Source organism: Ziziphus jujuba, chromosome 10, assembly GCF_031755915.1.
Source record: "Ziziphus jujuba cultivar Dongzao chromosome 10, ASM3175591v1".
NCBI classification, from domain to species: domain Eukaryota; kingdom Viridiplantae; phylum Streptophyta; class Magnoliopsida; order Rosales; family Rhamnaceae; genus Ziziphus; species Ziziphus jujuba.
This window is the reverse complement of record NC_083388.1, coordinates 21,277,287-21,296,075: the sequence shown is the minus strand read 5'-3', so window position 1 is coordinate 21,296,075 and position 18,789 is coordinate 21,277,287. Positions and strand designations below refer to the sequence as shown.

At 35.0% G+C, this 18,789-nt stretch overlaps 1 protein-coding gene across 2 annotated transcripts; it reads right to left on the bottom strand.

Moving 5' to 3' along the window:
* Nucleotides 1–8,198: 8,198 nt before the first annotated feature.
* Nucleotides 8,199–11,556, bottom strand: LOC107411908 (exportin-2). 2 transcript variants are annotated; one of them, XM_016019583.4, is made up of 2 exons: nucleotides 8,593–11,556; nucleotides 8,199–8,496 (listed from the first exon to the last, which is right to left on the bottom strand). In XM_016019583.4, exon 1 carries the CDS (start codon nucleotides 11,494–11,496, stop codon nucleotides 8,593–8,595), a length of 2,904 nt encoding a protein of 967 aa, XP_015875069.2. In that variant the 5' UTR covers nucleotides 11,497–11,556; the 3' UTR covers nucleotides 8,199–8,496. The 2 variants fall into 2 exon arrangements, with proteins under 2 accessions (XP_015875069.2, XP_024926960.2); XM_025071192.3 differs by having other exon boundaries at nucleotides 8,199–8,483.
* Between the last annotated feature and the right edge of the window lie 7,233 nt (nucleotides 11,557–18,789).

The window sequence follows — 18,789 nt, the reverse complement described above, 5'->3', positions numbered from 1 at the left end:
AAAAGAAAAAAAAGTCAAACGTACAAATTTACCAATTTGCAATTGGCAGCCGAACAGAACAAAAGTGGATTATTTATATGAAAGATAAAGTTAGCAAAATTATATGGAAACTGGATTACATCCATTAATCGTGTTATTGATGTACAAAGGGTAAGCATTAATCGGAACAGCTTGGATCGTACAACAGATCCCAGCAGTAAAATTACTAATAATACAATTTTAAGTAGTCTTGGGTTTCGATAAGGTTTTAATTATATATATAGTATATATGATTTTAATTTTCATAAAACTCTCTTTTTCACATGCATATATTATATCTCAATGATTTTCCTTTATTACTTTAATAATTAGTATCACCCATATAAAGTTTGAAGCAGGCTTCAAATGTGGATATATGATCGAGTTTGTTACTAGTTCTCTTTAGCAAAACTAAACTCTTCACAAAAGGGATTATTCTTGAAGTAGCAACAAATGAAATAATATTTCTTATACTGTGTGTTAAGGGATTATTATTCACAAAAGGGATTATTCTTGGCATTGCCACATTAAATTCCCTCTCCCGAAATTTGCTTAAAACCACCCTAAATAATAAGTATACTCCACAATATCTATTCGGTGGTAGCTTTATTAATCTTCATCAACAACACAATTCACACGACGATCATGATCATTATTGACGTCGTCATTGTTATTGTTATGGATTGTCAACTTAGATATTACAAAGTTGAGAGTTTCACCTAACTCCTTGCACAAAACGAAGATAGGTTTTTGTGAAGTCCAGCCGCACCAACCACAGTCGCACCAACCACAGCCGCACCAACCACAGCCACCATTTTTGACACCACTGCACCGAAAATGGATTGTTCACCAATTGTGGGCTCTGCAGAGGCTGTTGTAAGCCTATAAATAGGCTCCATCCCGTTGCATACAACACAACCCAAGTGAGCAAGCTCAATATTATCCCAAGTGAGGAATATTGAGAGAAAACTCCGAGAGAGAGAGTGTTTAAGTTCCAGAGAGAGCTTGAGAGAAGAGTGAGCAATTCCAGAGAGAATTGGAGAGTGCAGAGAGAGGTTCCACGTGAGAATTCTCCATGAGAGAAGTTTTTATTTTTGTATTCTATTTTTAAGAGATTAATAGAATTCTTTTTATTTTTCTTCTCATATTTCTTCTCTAACGTGGTCAGAGAACCACAACAAGTGGTATCAGAGCTCCAGGTCGAGAGCTTGGGTTCAAAATTTGAAGAAACAAAGCTACTGTTCTTCAAGTTGGTGTTTTGAAAAGTTGCTCAAATAATTAATTTGACAATACCAGGTGAAAGTACCCGACGAGAGGAGAACACACAAGTTCGCCGGAGAGAAAGACAGCGTCGCACGCGCCGCCTGAAGTTTTCTGCAACAGTTCACGCGCCTCACGCGCCGTCTGGAGGTTGAAGACGACCACGTCAGCATCCACGTCAGCAGCCACGTCAACGCACCCCTGCCACGTCATCTGCCACGTCATCCGACACGTCGTCAACCACGTCATCTGCCACGTGTTGACACGTCAGCACCATCTGCTACGTCATCAATATTTTTTGAAATTACGGAACAGCCCCTGAATTATTGGAAATTACAGATTGACCCCTATAGTTTTCTGAAATTACGGTACAGCCCCTAAACTATTGGAAATTACAGATTGACCCCAGTAGTTTCTGTATTTGCAGGTTGATCTAGAAATTTTGTGAAATTACATTTTTGCCCCAAAATTTCTGGTAATTATATTTTGACCCCGGAAGAGTCAAGTCCACCATTTCCGGCCGTTCCGGACGCAACGGTTAACTCCGTTTTGCCAAATTCAGCTCCATTTTTGGTCAAGCCATAATGTCAATGGAAGAATCATCTTCGGGAGCTATGGTTAAGCTCACTGCCACAAATTATACACTTTGGAGACCTCGGATGGAAGATCTCCTCAATTGTACGGATCTGTTTGATCCTATAGAAGCTAAAGGAGAAAACCCCGATCCCAGCAAAGTAGCAGAATGGAAGAAATTAAACAAGAAAACGATCGGTCAGATCAGGCAATGGATCGACCACAGTGTCTTCCATCATGTAGCGAAGGAAACGGATGCATATGCCCTCTGGACAAAATTGGAGGACATGTACCAGGCCAAGACTGCTCGGAACAAAGCCCTATTGCTTAAGCGATTGGTAAATCTAAAATTACAGAGTGGAACTTCTGTAGCCGAGCACACCAGTGAGTTCCAAAGCTTGGTAAATCAACTATCTGCTGTGGATTATCAACTAGGGGATGAGGATCAAGCCCTCCTACTTCTAAGCTCTCTTCCAGACAGTTGGGAGACATTGGTAGTCTCTCTAGGCAATTCAGCCCCGAATGGCAAACTTACTATGTCTATGGTTAAGGATGCCATATTTAATGAAGAGGCCAGGAGAAAGGACATTGGCATGGATCCCCTCGTCACAGAGAGAGGAAGACAGCAAAGAGGTAGTCGAGATAGGGGGAGAGGCAGGAGCAAGAGCAGAGGCAGATCTACAGATGGCAGAAAATCATCGTATAAGTGCTATCATTGTGGCCTGGAGGGTCACATGAAGAAGAACTGCAGAAAGTTGTTGAGAGAGCAGAGACTCCAAGGTAATCAGCCGAAGAAGGATGGAGAGACACTAGTCACTTGTACAGGAGAAGTGGCGCTCTGCTCCACCGAAGAAGAGACATGCCTTCATATATCAACCCAAGATGTTGAGTGGGTAGTCGATACTGCAGCATCCTACCATGTCACTCCACACAGAGATTTCTTCAAAACGTACAAAGCAGGAGACTTTGGTATGGTAAAGATGGGAAATTCCAGTTTCGCAAAGATTATGGGAACTGGTGATATTCAGGTAAAAACGAATGCTGGTTGTACAATCACTTTGAAGGATGTCCGTCATGTTCCAGATCTTCGGCTTAATCTACTTTCGGGAGCAGCCTTAGACAAGTAAGGCTATGATAAATACTTCAGTAAAGGCACATGGAAAATGACGAAAGGTGCCATAGTTGTCGCCCGAGGACATATTTGTGGAACGCTGTACAAGACTCATGTGAAGATATGTGCAGATAGCCTCAATATTGCAGAAGGAGAGGCGTCTCAAAATCTGTGGCACCAAAGACTCGGTCACATGAGTGAAAAAGGATTGTCCACTTTGGCAAGGAAGAAGCTTATCACTGTTTGCAAGGATGCTGCGCTAGATCCTTGTAATCACTGCTTGTTTGGTAAGCAACATAGAGTCTCCTTCAATTCCTCTGCATCGAGAAGATCAGAGTTGCTTAGTCTGGTGCACTCTGATGTTTGTGGTCCCATGGAGGTGGAATCATTAGGTGGCAACAAGTATTTCCTGACCTTCATTGATGATGCTTCACGGAAGGTGTGGGTATATTTCTTGAAGACAAAGGACCAGGTATTGGATTACTTCAAACTGTTTCATACCATGGTAGAGCGTGAAACAGGAAAGAAGCTGAAATGTCTCCGCTCAGATAATGGAGGCGAGTATACTTCCAAGGAGTTCGATGCCTACTGCAGAAGACACGGCATTCGACATGAGAAGACGGTCCCTCGCACCCCACAACATAATGGAATAGCCGAAAGAATGAATCGAACCATTATGGAAAAGGTCAGAAGTATGATCAGTATGGCTAAGCTGCCAAAGCCATTCTGGGGAGAAGCTGTTCGTGCCGCCTTCTATTTAATCAACAGATCACCGTCAGTACCGTTGAATTTTGAAATTCCGGAGAAAATGTGGTCGGGTAAGATTCCCTCCTACTCTCATTTAAGAGTGTTTGGTTGTCTAGCTTATGTACATGTATCCAAGGAGCTCAGACAGAAGCTCGATGCAAGATCTACTCCATGCATCTTTATAGGATATGGAGATGAAGAATTCGGATACAGGTTATGGGACCCAAAAACAAAGAAGGTTATTAGAAGCAGGGATGTAGTATTCCATGAAAACCAGAAAATGGAAGACATTGAAAAGCCCAGAATGTCTCCTAATTGTAGTTCTAGTGCCGAGAATTTTTGCCCTAATCCAGCACCAGCACAAATAGCCACAGAGGATAATGAGGTGCATGAAGATATACCAGAAGCAGACCAGGAGGAAGAAGGGGATATTGAGCAGGGGGAAACTCAATCCTCTCAAGCAGTTGCAGGGCCATCACAGCGGTCAGATGATGGTACACCTCCTAAAACCAGTGGTTTACAAGTTCGGAGATCTGAGCGAGGCCGAATTCCATCAAAGAGATTTCCAGAATCTGAGTATATTCTGTTTACTGAAGAGGGGGGAGCCAGAGAGTTTCCAGGAAGCTGTTTCTCATCAAGAGAAGGAAAAGTGGCTGCAAACAATGCAAGATGAGATGGAATCCTTGCAGAAAAATCATACTTATGAGTTGGTTGAGCTTCCAACAGGAAAGAAGGCACTAAAGAATAAATGGGTGTTCAAGCTCAAGAAAGATGGCAGCGGAAGGGTGGTGAAACACAAAGCCCGATTGGTGGTCAAAGGATTTCTTCAGAAGAAAGGAATTGACTTTGATGAGATTTTTTCACCAGTGGTAAAAATGACTTCAATTCGAGTCATTTTTGGTTTAGTAGCAAGTCTAAACCTAGAGCTTGAACAGATGGATGTGAAGACAGCATTTATTCACGGTGAGTTACATGAAGAAATCTACATGGAGCAGCCAGAAGGATTTGAGGTTTCAGGGAAAGAAAACCTCGTATGCAAGCTAAAGAAGAGCTTGTATGGCCTCAAGCAAGCACCAAGACAATGGTATAAGAAGTTTGACTCGTTTATGGTGAGTCAAGGTCATAAAAGGACTGCAGCAGACCAGTGTGTTTATATTCAAAAATTTTCAGGTGGAAACTTCATTGCACTTTTGCTATATGTGGACGACATGTTGATCGTTGGACAAGATGCAATGAAGATTAGTAAGCTAAAGAAAGAATTGTCTAAGTCCTTTGATATGAAAGACTTAGGACCAGCTCAACAAATTTTGGGAATGCAAATAATCCGAGACAGGAAGAATAGAAGGTTATGGCTATCTCAAGAGAAGTATGTTGAACGGGTGATAAAGAGATTCAACATGGATAAAGCCAAACCGGTCAGCATTCCACTTGCAAATCATTTCAAGTTGAGTAAGAGATTGTGCCCCTCATCCAAAGAAGAGATAGAGGGGATGGTTTCAGTACCATATTCTTCAGTGGTAGGAAGTCTGATGTATGCAATGGTGTGTACCAGACCAGACATTGCTCATGCAGTAGGTGTTGTGAGCAGATTTCTTTCAAATCCTGGAAAGAAACACTGGGAAGCAGTCAAATGGATTCTCAGGTATCTTAAAGGTACATCGAAGCTGTGCTTGTGCTACGGGGGAGGTGATCCAATCTTAGAAGGCTATACAGATGCAGATATGGCCGGAGACCCTAATAATAGAAAGTCTACATCAGGTTATCTCTACACTTTTGCAGGGGGAGCTGTGTCATGGCAGTCAAGATTGCAGAAGTGTGTTGCTTTATCCACTACTGAAGCAGAGTACATTGCCGCAGCAGAAGTGGGTAAGGAAATGTTGTGGTTAAAGCGTTTTCTCACAGAATTGGGCATCAAACAAGAAGACTACAAGATACATTGTGATAACCAAAGTGCCATGGATTTGAGCAAAAACTCAATGTATCATTCCCGTACAAAGCACATTGACATCCGCTATCATTGGATACGCGAAGTAATAGATCAACAGTTGCTGAAACTGATGAAGATTCACACAAAAGAGAATCCAGCAGATATGCTAACAAAAGTTGTTGCTCAAGAGAAGCTGAAGCTGTGCAGAGACATAGCTGGAATAGATGGCAGATGACCATCAGTTGTAAATGCGGCTGGAGGGGGAGAATTGTGAAGTCCAGCCGCACCAACCACAGTCACACCAACCACAGCCGCACCAACCACAGCCACCATTTTTGACACCACTGCACCGAAAATGGATTGTTCAACAATTGTGGGCTCTGCAGAGGCTGTTGTAAGCCTATAAATAGGCTCCATCCCGTTGCATACAACACAACCCAAGTGAGCAAGCTCAATATTATCCCAAGTGAGGAATATTGAGAGAAAACTCCGAGAGAGAGAGTGTTTAAGTTCTAGAGAGAGCTTGAGAGAAGAGTGAGCAATTCCAGAGAGAATTGGAGAGTGCAGAGAGAGGTTCCACGTGAGAATCCTCCATGAGAGAAGTTTTTATTTTTGTATTCTATTTTTAAGAGATTAATAGAATTCTTTTTATTTTTCTTCTCATATTTCTTCTCTAACGTGGTCAGAGAACCACAACAGTTTTGGCTTTGTTCTAGTGTTGGTGCATGGTTTAGGATTACAAGCTCTCTGCTCCTTTTAGGAGGAAAAAGATATTCAAAGTCATGAAGCTACCATGTATATTTATATTGAAAAATAATCCAACAATTAAGGTATTCACTCAATTCTAGAATTCTTTCACTACCATTTTTCCAAAAGAGGAAAATTATAATACCAAATTGAAACAAATTCTTATTCTCTCATAAATATGTAGAGGCCAAAGTGCTCAATGGACACACAAAGCACCTTACTCACATGTAGGTAGATTTTATATATAGGTTTGATATGTGTATGTGAGTAAGATGTACAATGCGTTCATTGTATTGAAGATTTTCTCCACCCAATAAGTCAGAGATCAATTTTAATAGAGAGCGTGTAGAGAGGAGGACAAAATAATCTCAATATTCTTAACAGAAAAGTCCTCAATAATATAAAATAGTTAAAGTGAATATTCCATTTTTTAAGTGCTAAATACATATATCACATCCCAATTCAAGTTTTTTTTTTTTTTTTCAATTTTTTTAGATAGAAATCCTTCGTTGAAATTTCCTCCACCTCCAATTTATTCACAATAAAGTTTTCTTTCTTTCTCCACAGTGATTATTTAGGATGAGAGAAATTGGGTCGATGTGGCTTTACGAGAATATATATTGGTTGAGATATAATAAATTAGTAACAATCAAATTTGTCTGTTCAACATTTTTTTAGTATTTTTTTTTTATTTTTTTTTATCTTCTTCTTAAGAAACGACTCTAATTATTTAAATAATAATTCATATGTACATATATATTAGTCATTTTAGACCTATTGCTCAATAATAATAATAATCATAATCATAATAGAAGAAAAAAAAGGTCATTTTAGTTAATTCGTACTGCTTTATAAATAATTTATATATAAACTATATAATTGATTAAAAAAAATAGAAGTACCATATATTTTTGGATGCCTGCAAAAAAAAAAATAATTTTTAGATTTAAATTTAGATAAATATGATAATGCATCACGGGGGATAAACATCTTGCCGCATATATTTATAGACTTACTATATATATATATATATATATATATAATTGAGCAAAATACCAAAAAAAGAAAAAAAAAAGAAAAAAAAGAAATCCTAATTTTTTAAATTTTTAACAAAAAACCATTCAAACCATGTAAATAACAAATAATTAGCTATACTATAGAATAAATTTGCAAATTAAACTTTGATCACAACTTTTTTAATTGGAAAAGTAAATTCATTTTTTACAAGAATATTTGTAACATATTTGAAAAATATGCATATGTATTTTCAAATTTTTTATCTTTTAATAAAATATATTTTAGACAAGTAATTAATTAAAATTTTATAAGACCTGTACTAACACTATTTTGGCGCTGAAATCCTAAGTTGTTTCTTTTCAGTCTTTTTAATTTAATAATTATAACACTTATTTATTAAAAAAAAATTATTAGTTTTAGTATAAATATTTTTTGCATATATTTTTAAAATATTATATACATTTTTTAAAATTAATATTTGCAAAATATATATGTTGCATATTTCTAAATGAAAAATAGTCATTGATCTCAAACTTTTCTATTTTCTTTAATTCTATGTTTTTTTTTTTTGGGTTATTTTTTGTTTAGAAGAAAACTTATTTTATGATTTTTTCTATATGCACGGTTGCCCCAAAGCTCTAGAATTGCATTTTGATCTCAAAATGACCTTATCGTATCCTTGGTATCAGCACACGTGACGGTCAAACACTGTTAAAACAACAGCTGGAAAATGGCTAAACTTGATGGATCAATTTACCAAAATAATAATAATAATAATAATAAAGTTTAATATGTAGCATTAGTTTTCTAAAAATAAAAGGTAAAAAACAATTTTTTTGATAAAATAAAAATAAAATTTTGAATACAAAAAGAACTGTAAAGCCAAAATTCACTGTAGTGCCAAAATTTGGTCCGTCAAGTCAATGATCAAAACAATTAAAAAAAAAAAGGTCAATGGTTTTAAAAGCCTTCTAATTGGAGTTTTTCAATCTCTTTTGAAAGACCTTTTGTCCAAATCATGTAGGCGTTCCTGCGATTGGTTGGGGGTCCAAAACTTTCACTTTCATAATTACCTCTTCGCTTCTGCATGCATCACCTAAACCATTAATTATTCATTCCAAAATGAGAAAGCAGCAAATAATCATAAAAATTATATAAAAATTTAAAGGATGTAGCTTCTGTATGCACTCACTCAAAGGATTTGGCAATTGTAAGTGCTGCAGAAATGAAGTAATGCTGCCTGATTGTCTGAATTAAGATATTGCCAGATGATTTGGGGAAACCTGCCAGGGTAAATAGCAGAGAGCCTTGCCAATGCAACAACCAAAAATTCTTTTGGATCCTTTACATCTTTTAGAGGGTCCTCCTCTTTCTTCCCAGCATTATATAGACGGACAAAGGTGGTGGTATAACCAACATTTTCATCAATATCAGGCATCTCTCGTTCATCCTCAATCCTATCCCGCTCAGCCTCTGAAAGAAGTGTAACAATGCCATCCAGCATTTTCCCCCAATGTTCAACAGCTGTAGCATCCAAAAGCCTGGGAGATTCACATATGAGTCTGGTTGATGCAACTGAAGTCAACTTGGTCTCAATGGCTCCTCTGATATTTTTAAGATTAGGTATCCAGACATTCTCCAAGACAGACTTAAATAAATTTGGGTGAATTGTATCTACAAGATTGTTGGAACCATGCTTGATGATAAAGAGTGACATCAATATCAACAGATGCTTGACTAACTTTACTGTTTTCCTACTTTGCACGGTTTGCCAATGTTGCAATTGTTTGAAAAGGACTTCCCAGATGTGACAGATATAACGTTCAAGTACACTGTATTCAAGGTTCTCAATAACAGTGTTTAGCACATAGAAACCCTGTTCAAGTGAGCCTGGTAGCGAGACAAGCTTCTCAAAGATTTCGAGCACATGGCCTATTCTTCCATCTTGGTTGAGTTCATGCGGTGCCTTCTGAAGGAAAGCCTGAAGCAGACGCACAAATGCCGGGACATTGGAAGCTCTATTCCATGAATCAGGTGAAAGAAGGATCTTAAAAATCCTCATGTAGCTAGGAGAAAAGGGTGGCCTATTCAACTCCACAAGCTGAGCCAGCAACTGAAACGCGTAAGGAAAGAACTCAGTTACATCATTGACTAATATCATCTCAAGGCTGGGAAAAAGGCTTCCTTCAAAGGCAGATATTAGAGAAGAGTCCTTTTCGCAGGCCCGCTTGACAAGAATAGCCACTGACTCAAACAGATAGTGATTAAAGATTGGATTTTTAGGGTTTCTGCAAACTTCACTGAGAATAGATTTCAAACGATCAATGCAACGTCCAGCAATCTCGCCATTTACATCTGCAACACCAAGAACCCGCATGATACATTTCATTACATATTGATTCTCCTCAGATTCCGGAAATTTCATGGCTATAAAGAGGTTGTCCCTCAGACTTATAAAAAATGGAGAAACATCATCTGCATTAAATCTTGCCCGTCCTCCCTCGTCCTTGACAAGCAAAAGCTTTTCAATACAGATTGCAGCATAAGAGTGAACCACATTTGACTCTGCACCAAGGAACCGAATCAAATCTGGAAACAATTGCAATGCAGCCTGCTTTGGAATATGATTCCGAAACATCGTGAAGAATTTAAGCGCACCAGCCTTAAGCATTGGGAACCCATTCACATCAGGGCTCTGCAATTCTGGGACAATAACGGATCCAAAGAAGTTCTGAACATCAACCAGATCTGTTGAAACAGAATTTCCACCAGCTTTCTTTGTTGCGAGGGAGACAACTAAACATATGGCACAATCCTTGTCCTTCCAGTTTGCAACTGGGTTTGCAAGACTGTGTATATGTATAGAAACCAAATTAGCAACCCGATTCTTGTAATTTGTTGCAATCCCTTTAAGAAGCTCACATGCAATCCTCCTCCTGGTATCCAGATCACTGCCTTCCATATCCCTCCTAATGAATTCAACATAATTCATCTCAAAGAGTTCCTCGTCATCGTCCCTCAACCTCACATTCGGGATAACAATGCTCTGGCAAATCTGCTGTATCACTCCCTCACCCTCAAACAAAGCATGGTGAACACTAGTGCTGACAGTGGTCAAAAACTTAATTGCTGTTATTGCAAGCTGATCACGGTTTGATGATGCTTGGGACACCATGTTTCCTAGTAAAATCCAAACCGCAGACACGAATTCTTTCAAGTAGCATCGGAACTCCTCTTCGTTCTTTTCCATGTAGAGATTGATATTTTCGCATACAGCAGCGCGAAGGTCATCCACAAGAGCAGCAAGTCCATCAGCAGCAACAGCAACAGCATAGTTAGTAATTAAGTATTTTCTAAACTCAGTCATCCACTCCTTCATATGGTCCTCGAAAAACTCGGGCAAGTCTTGAAAATTCAAAGAATAGAAAATTCTACAGCACAGCCTCTGAGACTCGAACAGAGGACCCAACGAATTGGGAATGGCCGAAGAGGAGGAGTCGATCAATGCGGCAGTTTTGAGGAAAATTTCCAATAACGGTGCAGAGAAATTTTCCAAAGAATACTTCAAATCAAGCAAAAGATCATTGGTCTTAAACTGGTATCGAAATTTCTTAAAGATGGAGTTAGCAGTTCCTAGAATGCCGTTAATGGAGGCATAATCGGAGGCCTGGGACGCCTTGTGGAGGCTTGAAACAAGTTCGGGTAACAAGGCGGGCCATGATCTGGGGAAATCGTGGTTGCCAATGATGGCTAGGGCTTCGCTGAGCTGGGTTTGGATTGGGGGAGTGGAAGAAAGCATGAGGGAGACGATTAGGGCTTTGATGGGCTCCTTCTCGGAATCAAGAATCGGGGTGGTTTCGTCAGCTGGGGCCCATCGGTGCCGGAGATGGTTCTTGAAGTTGATGGCGGCAGACTGGCGGATCTGCTCGTCGACGGAGGGCTCGGCGACGAGGCATAGGACGGCGAAGGCGTAGTTGGGGCGGTGGGAGGCGTCCAAAAGTAAAGCCTCGGCACGGCGGCGAGGCTCCGGGGATGGGGAGAGGGTGTGGAGAAAGCAGTTAGAGAGGAATTCTAGGGTTTGTTGGTTCCACTCCATGACTGGCTCAGTCTCAGTGAAAGAAAAAGAGTGGCAAGGGTTTTCGACTGTGAAAGGGAACAGAAAGCGAGGGAAGGAGAGTTCAGGAAAGAGGGAGCCAAGTGCGTTCTCGTTTTGCCGAGGTGTTTTTAAATTTAAATAGGGATTTATTTATTTATTTATTTGCACATACTTCCTTTTCAATATTAATTTTCTTTCCGATACTTTCCTTTTCCTAATCATATTTTGAAATATGGTGGACGTGGGACTTGAACTTGTTGCCTGGGGAGTAAGAAATATCTCAGGCCTGACCATATATTTAAGGGAAGTTGACGCCGTTCATCTTCGCCCAAGAATAGATAAGGTATTTTATTTTATTTTTTTGTCTGTTTGGTTGTTTCAGTATTTGGTTGTTATATAATAAATATGTTAGGTTAGATAGGAATTGCTAATTGAAAATTAAATAAATTTGTTTTGTGTCTCAGTCAAATTTGACCCGGGAAAATAAGGCAATGAAATAAAACTTTCAGAAGAAGTTTGTTTGTTTTGTGTATTTTCATGGTTTTGTTTGGTTTTCTATTTGTGATTTGATGAAGTTTGTTTGGTAATGGTGCATATTTTCAGTTTTCGTCAGTTCTTCGAATCAGAGATGCCCCTACTTATGCAACCCATACGTTCTTTCATAAGCACCGTTTCCTGATGAACAATTTAAAATTATCTTTGGTGATCGAACATGCATTAAATCCCACGAAATTTTCTGATTTTGCATCTTGTCTTTCCACCCGGCCGGCAAGATTGGTTCAGAAGGTCGGTGGGTATATTGCATGTATCTCATGAATATCTATGTATATAGACGTGCAACACATACAGAAGTTGATATGAAAGCTCCAGTATCATATTGGAGCGTAAGTATGGCACTGTAATCCCCCAACGTGTTTGTCCTACAGAAAGTAAACAAAGATTATCGTTTTTCTTGCACACCATACCCTACAGTACAGATCTAGTATGCATCTCAAGGGAGCATCTAACAGTTTTCCTCACTCTCTCTCCCCCTCTCTTTGTAAGAGAGGCTAAAAATTCTAGCACTGACTATTGCCAAAAGGCAATCGGTTTTTGAATTAGAATTTTGGGTTTAAAACTCCAAGCAAAGGACATTCAAAGATGAGAATTATTATACTACGTGAAAATTGATATCTAGCGACACTCATTTAGCGACGCTACAAAACAAATACGTCTGAAAAAATAAAACCGCGACTCTAAGGTTAATACATCAGTAAAAATTCAATAAATATACGATGCATCCCAAAATAGTTAATGTCAAACGGTCGCTAAAAATAACAATATGCGACACATCCGTTAAAAGTCACTGAATATGCGGCTAAAAAGAGTCGCTTTTAATACTGTGTGTATATTTTATCTGAATTATATTGTTTAAATGCTAGACTTATGAAAAATGATTAACCATCCACTTATCTATGTTTACATAATAATAAAATTTAATTATACGAAGTTTTTGTTTAATTATATAAGTTTTCATGTACAATTTATTCTTGCAAATATCTTAAATAGTATTTTTTTTTTTTTAAGATATTGGTAACAGGCGATGCACAAAAATCATTCCGAGTCTCCTATTTCCTTTTTTTTTTCTTTTAAATCAACCTGATTTTCTTTAAAACTTCAAATAACCAGTAAAAAATATTTAAGCAACATAACTGAGCTATTTTTTTTTTTTTTTAAATATAGGTAACAAGCGACACACAGTATTTTTTATGCGTCGCCTGTTCTCTCTTTTTTTTTTTGGTTCTTTTAATCAATCTAATATTATTTCAACTTCAAATAACCAGTGAAAATATTAGAGCAACATAACTGAGCTAAGTTTTTTTTTTTTTTTTAAGATATTGGTAACAGGCGACGCACATGCTTCATTGTGCGTCGCCTTTTTTTTTTTTTTTTTCTCTTTTTAATCAATCTAATTTTATTTCAACTTCAAATAACCAGTAAAAATATTTAAGTAACATAACTGAATTTTTTTTTTTTAAATATAGGTAACAGTTGACCCATAGTCTTCTTTATCCGTCATCTGTTCTTTTTTTTTTTTTTTTGGTTCTTTTAATCAATCTAATTTTATTTCAACTGTAAATAACCAGTGAAAATATTAGAGCAACATAACTGAGCTGATTTTTTTTTTTTTTTAAAGATTTTAGTAACAGGCGACGCACAATGAAGTAATAGATGACACACATTGTGCATCTCCAATTAGTAATAGGCGACGCACATTGTGTGTCTCCAGTTAGTAATAGGCGACACACATTGTATTCTGCCAGTTACCAATATCTTGCTCTAATATTTTTACTAGTTATTTGTAGTTGAAATAAAATTAGATCGATAAAAAAAAACCAAAAAAAAAAGGAGAATAAGAGACGCACAATGAAGCATGTGCTTCGCCTGTTACCAAAATCTAAAAAAAATAAAAATAAAATAAACCGGCTCAGTTATATTGTTATAATATTTTCACTGGTTATTTGTAGTTGAAATAAAATTAGATTGATTAAAAGAACAAAAAAAAAAAAAAGAACAGACGATGCATAAAAAAGACTATGGGTCGCCTGTTACCAATATTTAAAGAAAAATAAAAACCAGCTCAGTTATGTTGGTTAAATATTTTTACTGGTTATTTGAAGTTGAAATAAAATTAGATTGATTAAAAAAAAAAAAAAAGGCGACACACAATGAAGCTTGTGCGTCGCCTATTACCAATATCTTAGAAAAAGAAAAAATTATTTCAGTTATGTTGCTCTAATATTTTTAGTGGTTATTTGAGGTTGAAATAGCATTAGATCGATTAAAAGAACAAAAAAAAAAAAAACATCTCAACAACTGTGTCGCCTTTTATTTTTTTCAATTTTTTAATTTACAAATATATGAACCCATAACGAAAATAAAATCAAATAAAACTATGCCAAGAATTGAACCTAAAACCTCTTTGAGAATCACCATACCACCAGACCAAATAAGTTGAATGCAATAATACAACCAGAACTAGTTAATATAGTTTTAGGAGATGCATTGTTTTAACAAAGAGTCGCCAAATAAATGAAAAGGCGATGCATTTTTCAACAATTGCATCGCCTTTTCTTTTTTTTTAAATTTTTTTATTTACACATGTACAAACCCATAAAAAAAAGAAGTGCGTTGCCTTTTTTTTTTTAATTTTTTTATTTACACATGTACAAACCCATTAAAAAAAAAATCAGATAGGGCCATGTCAAGAGTTAAACACAAGACCTCTTATATTATTAAAGAATCACCACACCACGAGGCCAAATAACTTGAACGTAATAATATAATAAAAAATAGCCAATCTAGTTTTAGGCGACGCAATTTTTTAACGAATAGTCGCCAAATATATGAAAAGGCGATACATTTTTCAACAACTGCATCGCCTTTTCTTTTCTTTTTTTTTAATTTTTTTATAAAAACATGTACAAACCCATTAAAAAAAATTTAAATAGGACCATATCAAGAATTGAACCCTTTTTTAACAATTGCGTCGCCTTTTCTTCCTTTTTTTTTTAAATTTTTTTTATAAAAACATGTACAAACCCATAAAACAAATTTTAAATTAAATAGGGCCATGTCAAGAATTGAACCCAACATCTCTTACACTCTCAAGAAATCATCACACCACCAGACCAAATGACTTGTATGTAATAATACAATAAGAACTACCTAATATAGTTTTAGGCGACGCATTCTTTTAACAAAGAGTCGCTAAATAGACGAAAAGGAGACGCATTTGTCAACAATTGCATCGCCTTTTCACTCAACCAATTTTTAATTTTTTTTGAATTTGAAAGTTGTTTTTAGTAATTTTTTTTTAATTTTACAAATATGCTTTTTTTTAATTTGTAGATGAGCAATCAACAAAACTAATTAAAGATTAAAAATAATAATAATAAAACATGGAAGTTCCTTCAATTTTTTTATCTTTTTTTTTTTTTAAGAAAAAACAATTTAATAGATTTTCAATTTTTAAAAACAAGTAAGTTATCATTGACCACAAACACATGAAAGTTAAGCTTATTTAACATACTTATGTAGATAAATTGGTCAATAAATGCTTATTGAATTATAATTCTATATTCGGTACCCTATGTTAAATTAGGTCTTGAGATATTTTGTATCTCGTCTATATACATATATGTGAATAATTTAGAAGAGAATTGACAAAACTATTTTCTGTTTTTAGATCAATGGAATTTATGTTCATTGGATTGCTACATGAATATATTTGTAGATGAACAATTAAAAAACTATTTAAAGATTATAAAGAAAATATAAAAATTGGAACAGGCAGCGCTTTTTGACCATAATACGTTGCTTGATCCCATAATTCAAGAACATGCGACTCTTCTTGAAAAAAATGCGTCGCATGTTCTCTCAATTAAAAAAAAAAATAAAAATTTTAAAAGACATGCAAATTTTATAAAAAATAAAGGTGCACTTGAAAAACAAAAAAATAAACAGCAATCTTCAATATTTTGCTTCGCTTTTTTAAGAAATATTTTCAGTTTTTATTTCTATATGAAAACTAAAAAATTAATCAAAGAAAAAAAAATGAAATTGAGAGAAAAGACATGTTTTTGCTATTTTTTGATAATTTTTGGCGTGTTTTAAAATTTTTACACGTGCTTTTTAATACCTTTTTTTTAAAAAAACTACATCAAGTACACTATCTAATAGATATTCGATTTGGAAGCAATCTAAGAGAAACTTGACGAGTGGGATTTGCCTATGTTGTCGTTGGCCGGGAAGTTGGATTTCTCTGTGTTGTATGATTTTCTAGGTTTCTTCTTTCTTTGTCTCCATCGTTTAGATAAGTTTTTTTTTTCTTTGTGGTTGGCGGAGACATGTGGTGGGTTGGTTTTTTTTTTTTTTTTTTTTTCATTTTAACTGCAGGTTAGGTTCATTGGGTTTTATTAATCCTGCTTTTGTAGAAATTTTGTTTGTGATATTGGTTGACATTGTTTTGCTAAGTTCAACAAGTATTTTATGTTGAAGATCAACTTGATTGAAGATAATCTGTCGTTTTAATTTCACCACAACATCGTACTTTTGGTGAAGAAAATGTTCTTGGAGATACTACAATGGCTCATAATCCATTTGTCATATAGTTGCCAAGTATTGATGAAAATGATAATGATGATGAATGTGAGAGTGACTATGTTTGTAATGACTGTAAGGGGATATAGATAAAAAATATTTTCTAAATAAATTGGTAAGTATATTTATTAACTTATGTTTTAAGTAATATTTATAACATTTATTATTATTCATTTAATTATTTTTTTGATCCTCTTCATTATGTGTTTTACACTTTAATTAGGAGAAATGCATCTCGCCAAATCTTAAAAACGATGGTAATATTCTTTAAATTTTCATTTACTAAATTACAAATTTAATAATTATTAATATTTTATTTATTTTGCATAAGTGTTAATAACTTTTTTTAATTTTTCCATATGCAGTATGAGGGTGTAATATCGTCAACAAAAAGATGTAAATTTCCATTTCAATGAGTGTACATTCATGGAAGTTTAATCAATATTAAATTTGTTATGAAAAAATACAACAGTTTACAAATTATGTAAAAATATGTCAATGAGATAATATTTAATTTATTTGATAATTAGTTTGTTATGAAAAAATATTTATTTTAAATTTTTGTATTCTAATTACTTTGGATGAAGCTAGTTTTAGTTTTTTTGTATTTTAATTATTTTATATTTTTACTGTTTTAATCACTTTTCACAAAATTAAAAAAAAATTAAAATTAAAAAAAAAAGTGACACATTAACACATAACAACGTCGTCTATCATATTTGGCGACCTTTAATTGCCTATTTTTAGCAACTCATATATTTAGCGATGCTTTAAAATAAGTCGCTAATATTTTTTTAAGCGACTCTCCCGAATAACATCGCTAAATAATGCATTGCTATAACTGGACCTTCAAATCTAACACATTGCTGAGAGGGTCACTAAAAGCGTCGATGCGTCGCTAAATAGACTACTCATTAGCGAAGAATATATTTAAAGACGCTATATGAAACAGTTGCTAATATATTTTTAGCGACATCACTGCTAGAATCGCATTAATAAATGACGCAATAAATGCGTTGCACAAAATAAATAACGACATATTGCACGGCATCGCCTAATGTCATGTCGCTAAAGCAATTAGACAACAATCGACGTAGTATGAGAGTTGCCTATTTTTGAGTTTTTAGCGACGCATATTGACTTTTAGCGACGCATTCTTTCAATCTACTTGTAGCGACGCATTATTTAGCGATGCTTCATTACAATGTCGTTAAAAATATATTAGCAATTTTTTCATATAGCATCGTTAAATATATTTGTCGCTAATGAGTCGTCTATTTAGCGACACATTAATAGGGTTGCCTATTTAGTGGCGCATCTACGCTTTTAGCGACCCTCTCAGCAATGTATCAGATTTGATGGTCCACTTATAGCGACGCATTATTTAGGGACACAGTTCGAGAGAGTCGCTAAAAAAGCTATTAGCAACTTAGTTTAAAGTATCGCTAAATATTTGAGTAGCTAAAAATAGACAATCAAAGGTCGCCAAATATGTTAGACAACGTTGTTATATGTTAATGCGATGCCCTTTTTTTTTAATTTTAATTTTTTTTTGATTTTGTGAAAAGTGATTAAGATAGTAAAATATAAAAATAATTAAAATACCAAAAAACTAAAACTAGTTTCATCCAAAGTAATTAGAATAAAAAAAATTTAAAATAAATATTTTTTCATAACAATTAATTATCAAATAAATTAAATATTATTTGATTGATATGTTTTTACATAATTTGTAAACTATTATATTTTTTCACAACAAATTTAATATTAATTAAACTTCCATGAATGTACACTCATTGAAATGGAAGTTGACGTCCTCTTGTTGACGATATTACATCCTGATACTACATATAGAAAAATTAAAAAAGTTATTAACACTTATGCAAAATAAATAAAATATTGATCATTATTAAATTTGTAATTTAGTAAATGAAAATTTAAAAAATATTACCATCGTTCTTAAGATTCGGCGAGGCGCATTTATCCTAATTAAAAGTGGAAAACAAATAATGAAGCGGATCAAAAAAATAATTAAATGAATAATAATAAATGTTATAAATATTACTTAAAACATAAGTTAATAAATATAGGAACCAATTTATTTAGAAGATATTGTTTATCCATATTCTCTTACAGTCATTACAAATATAG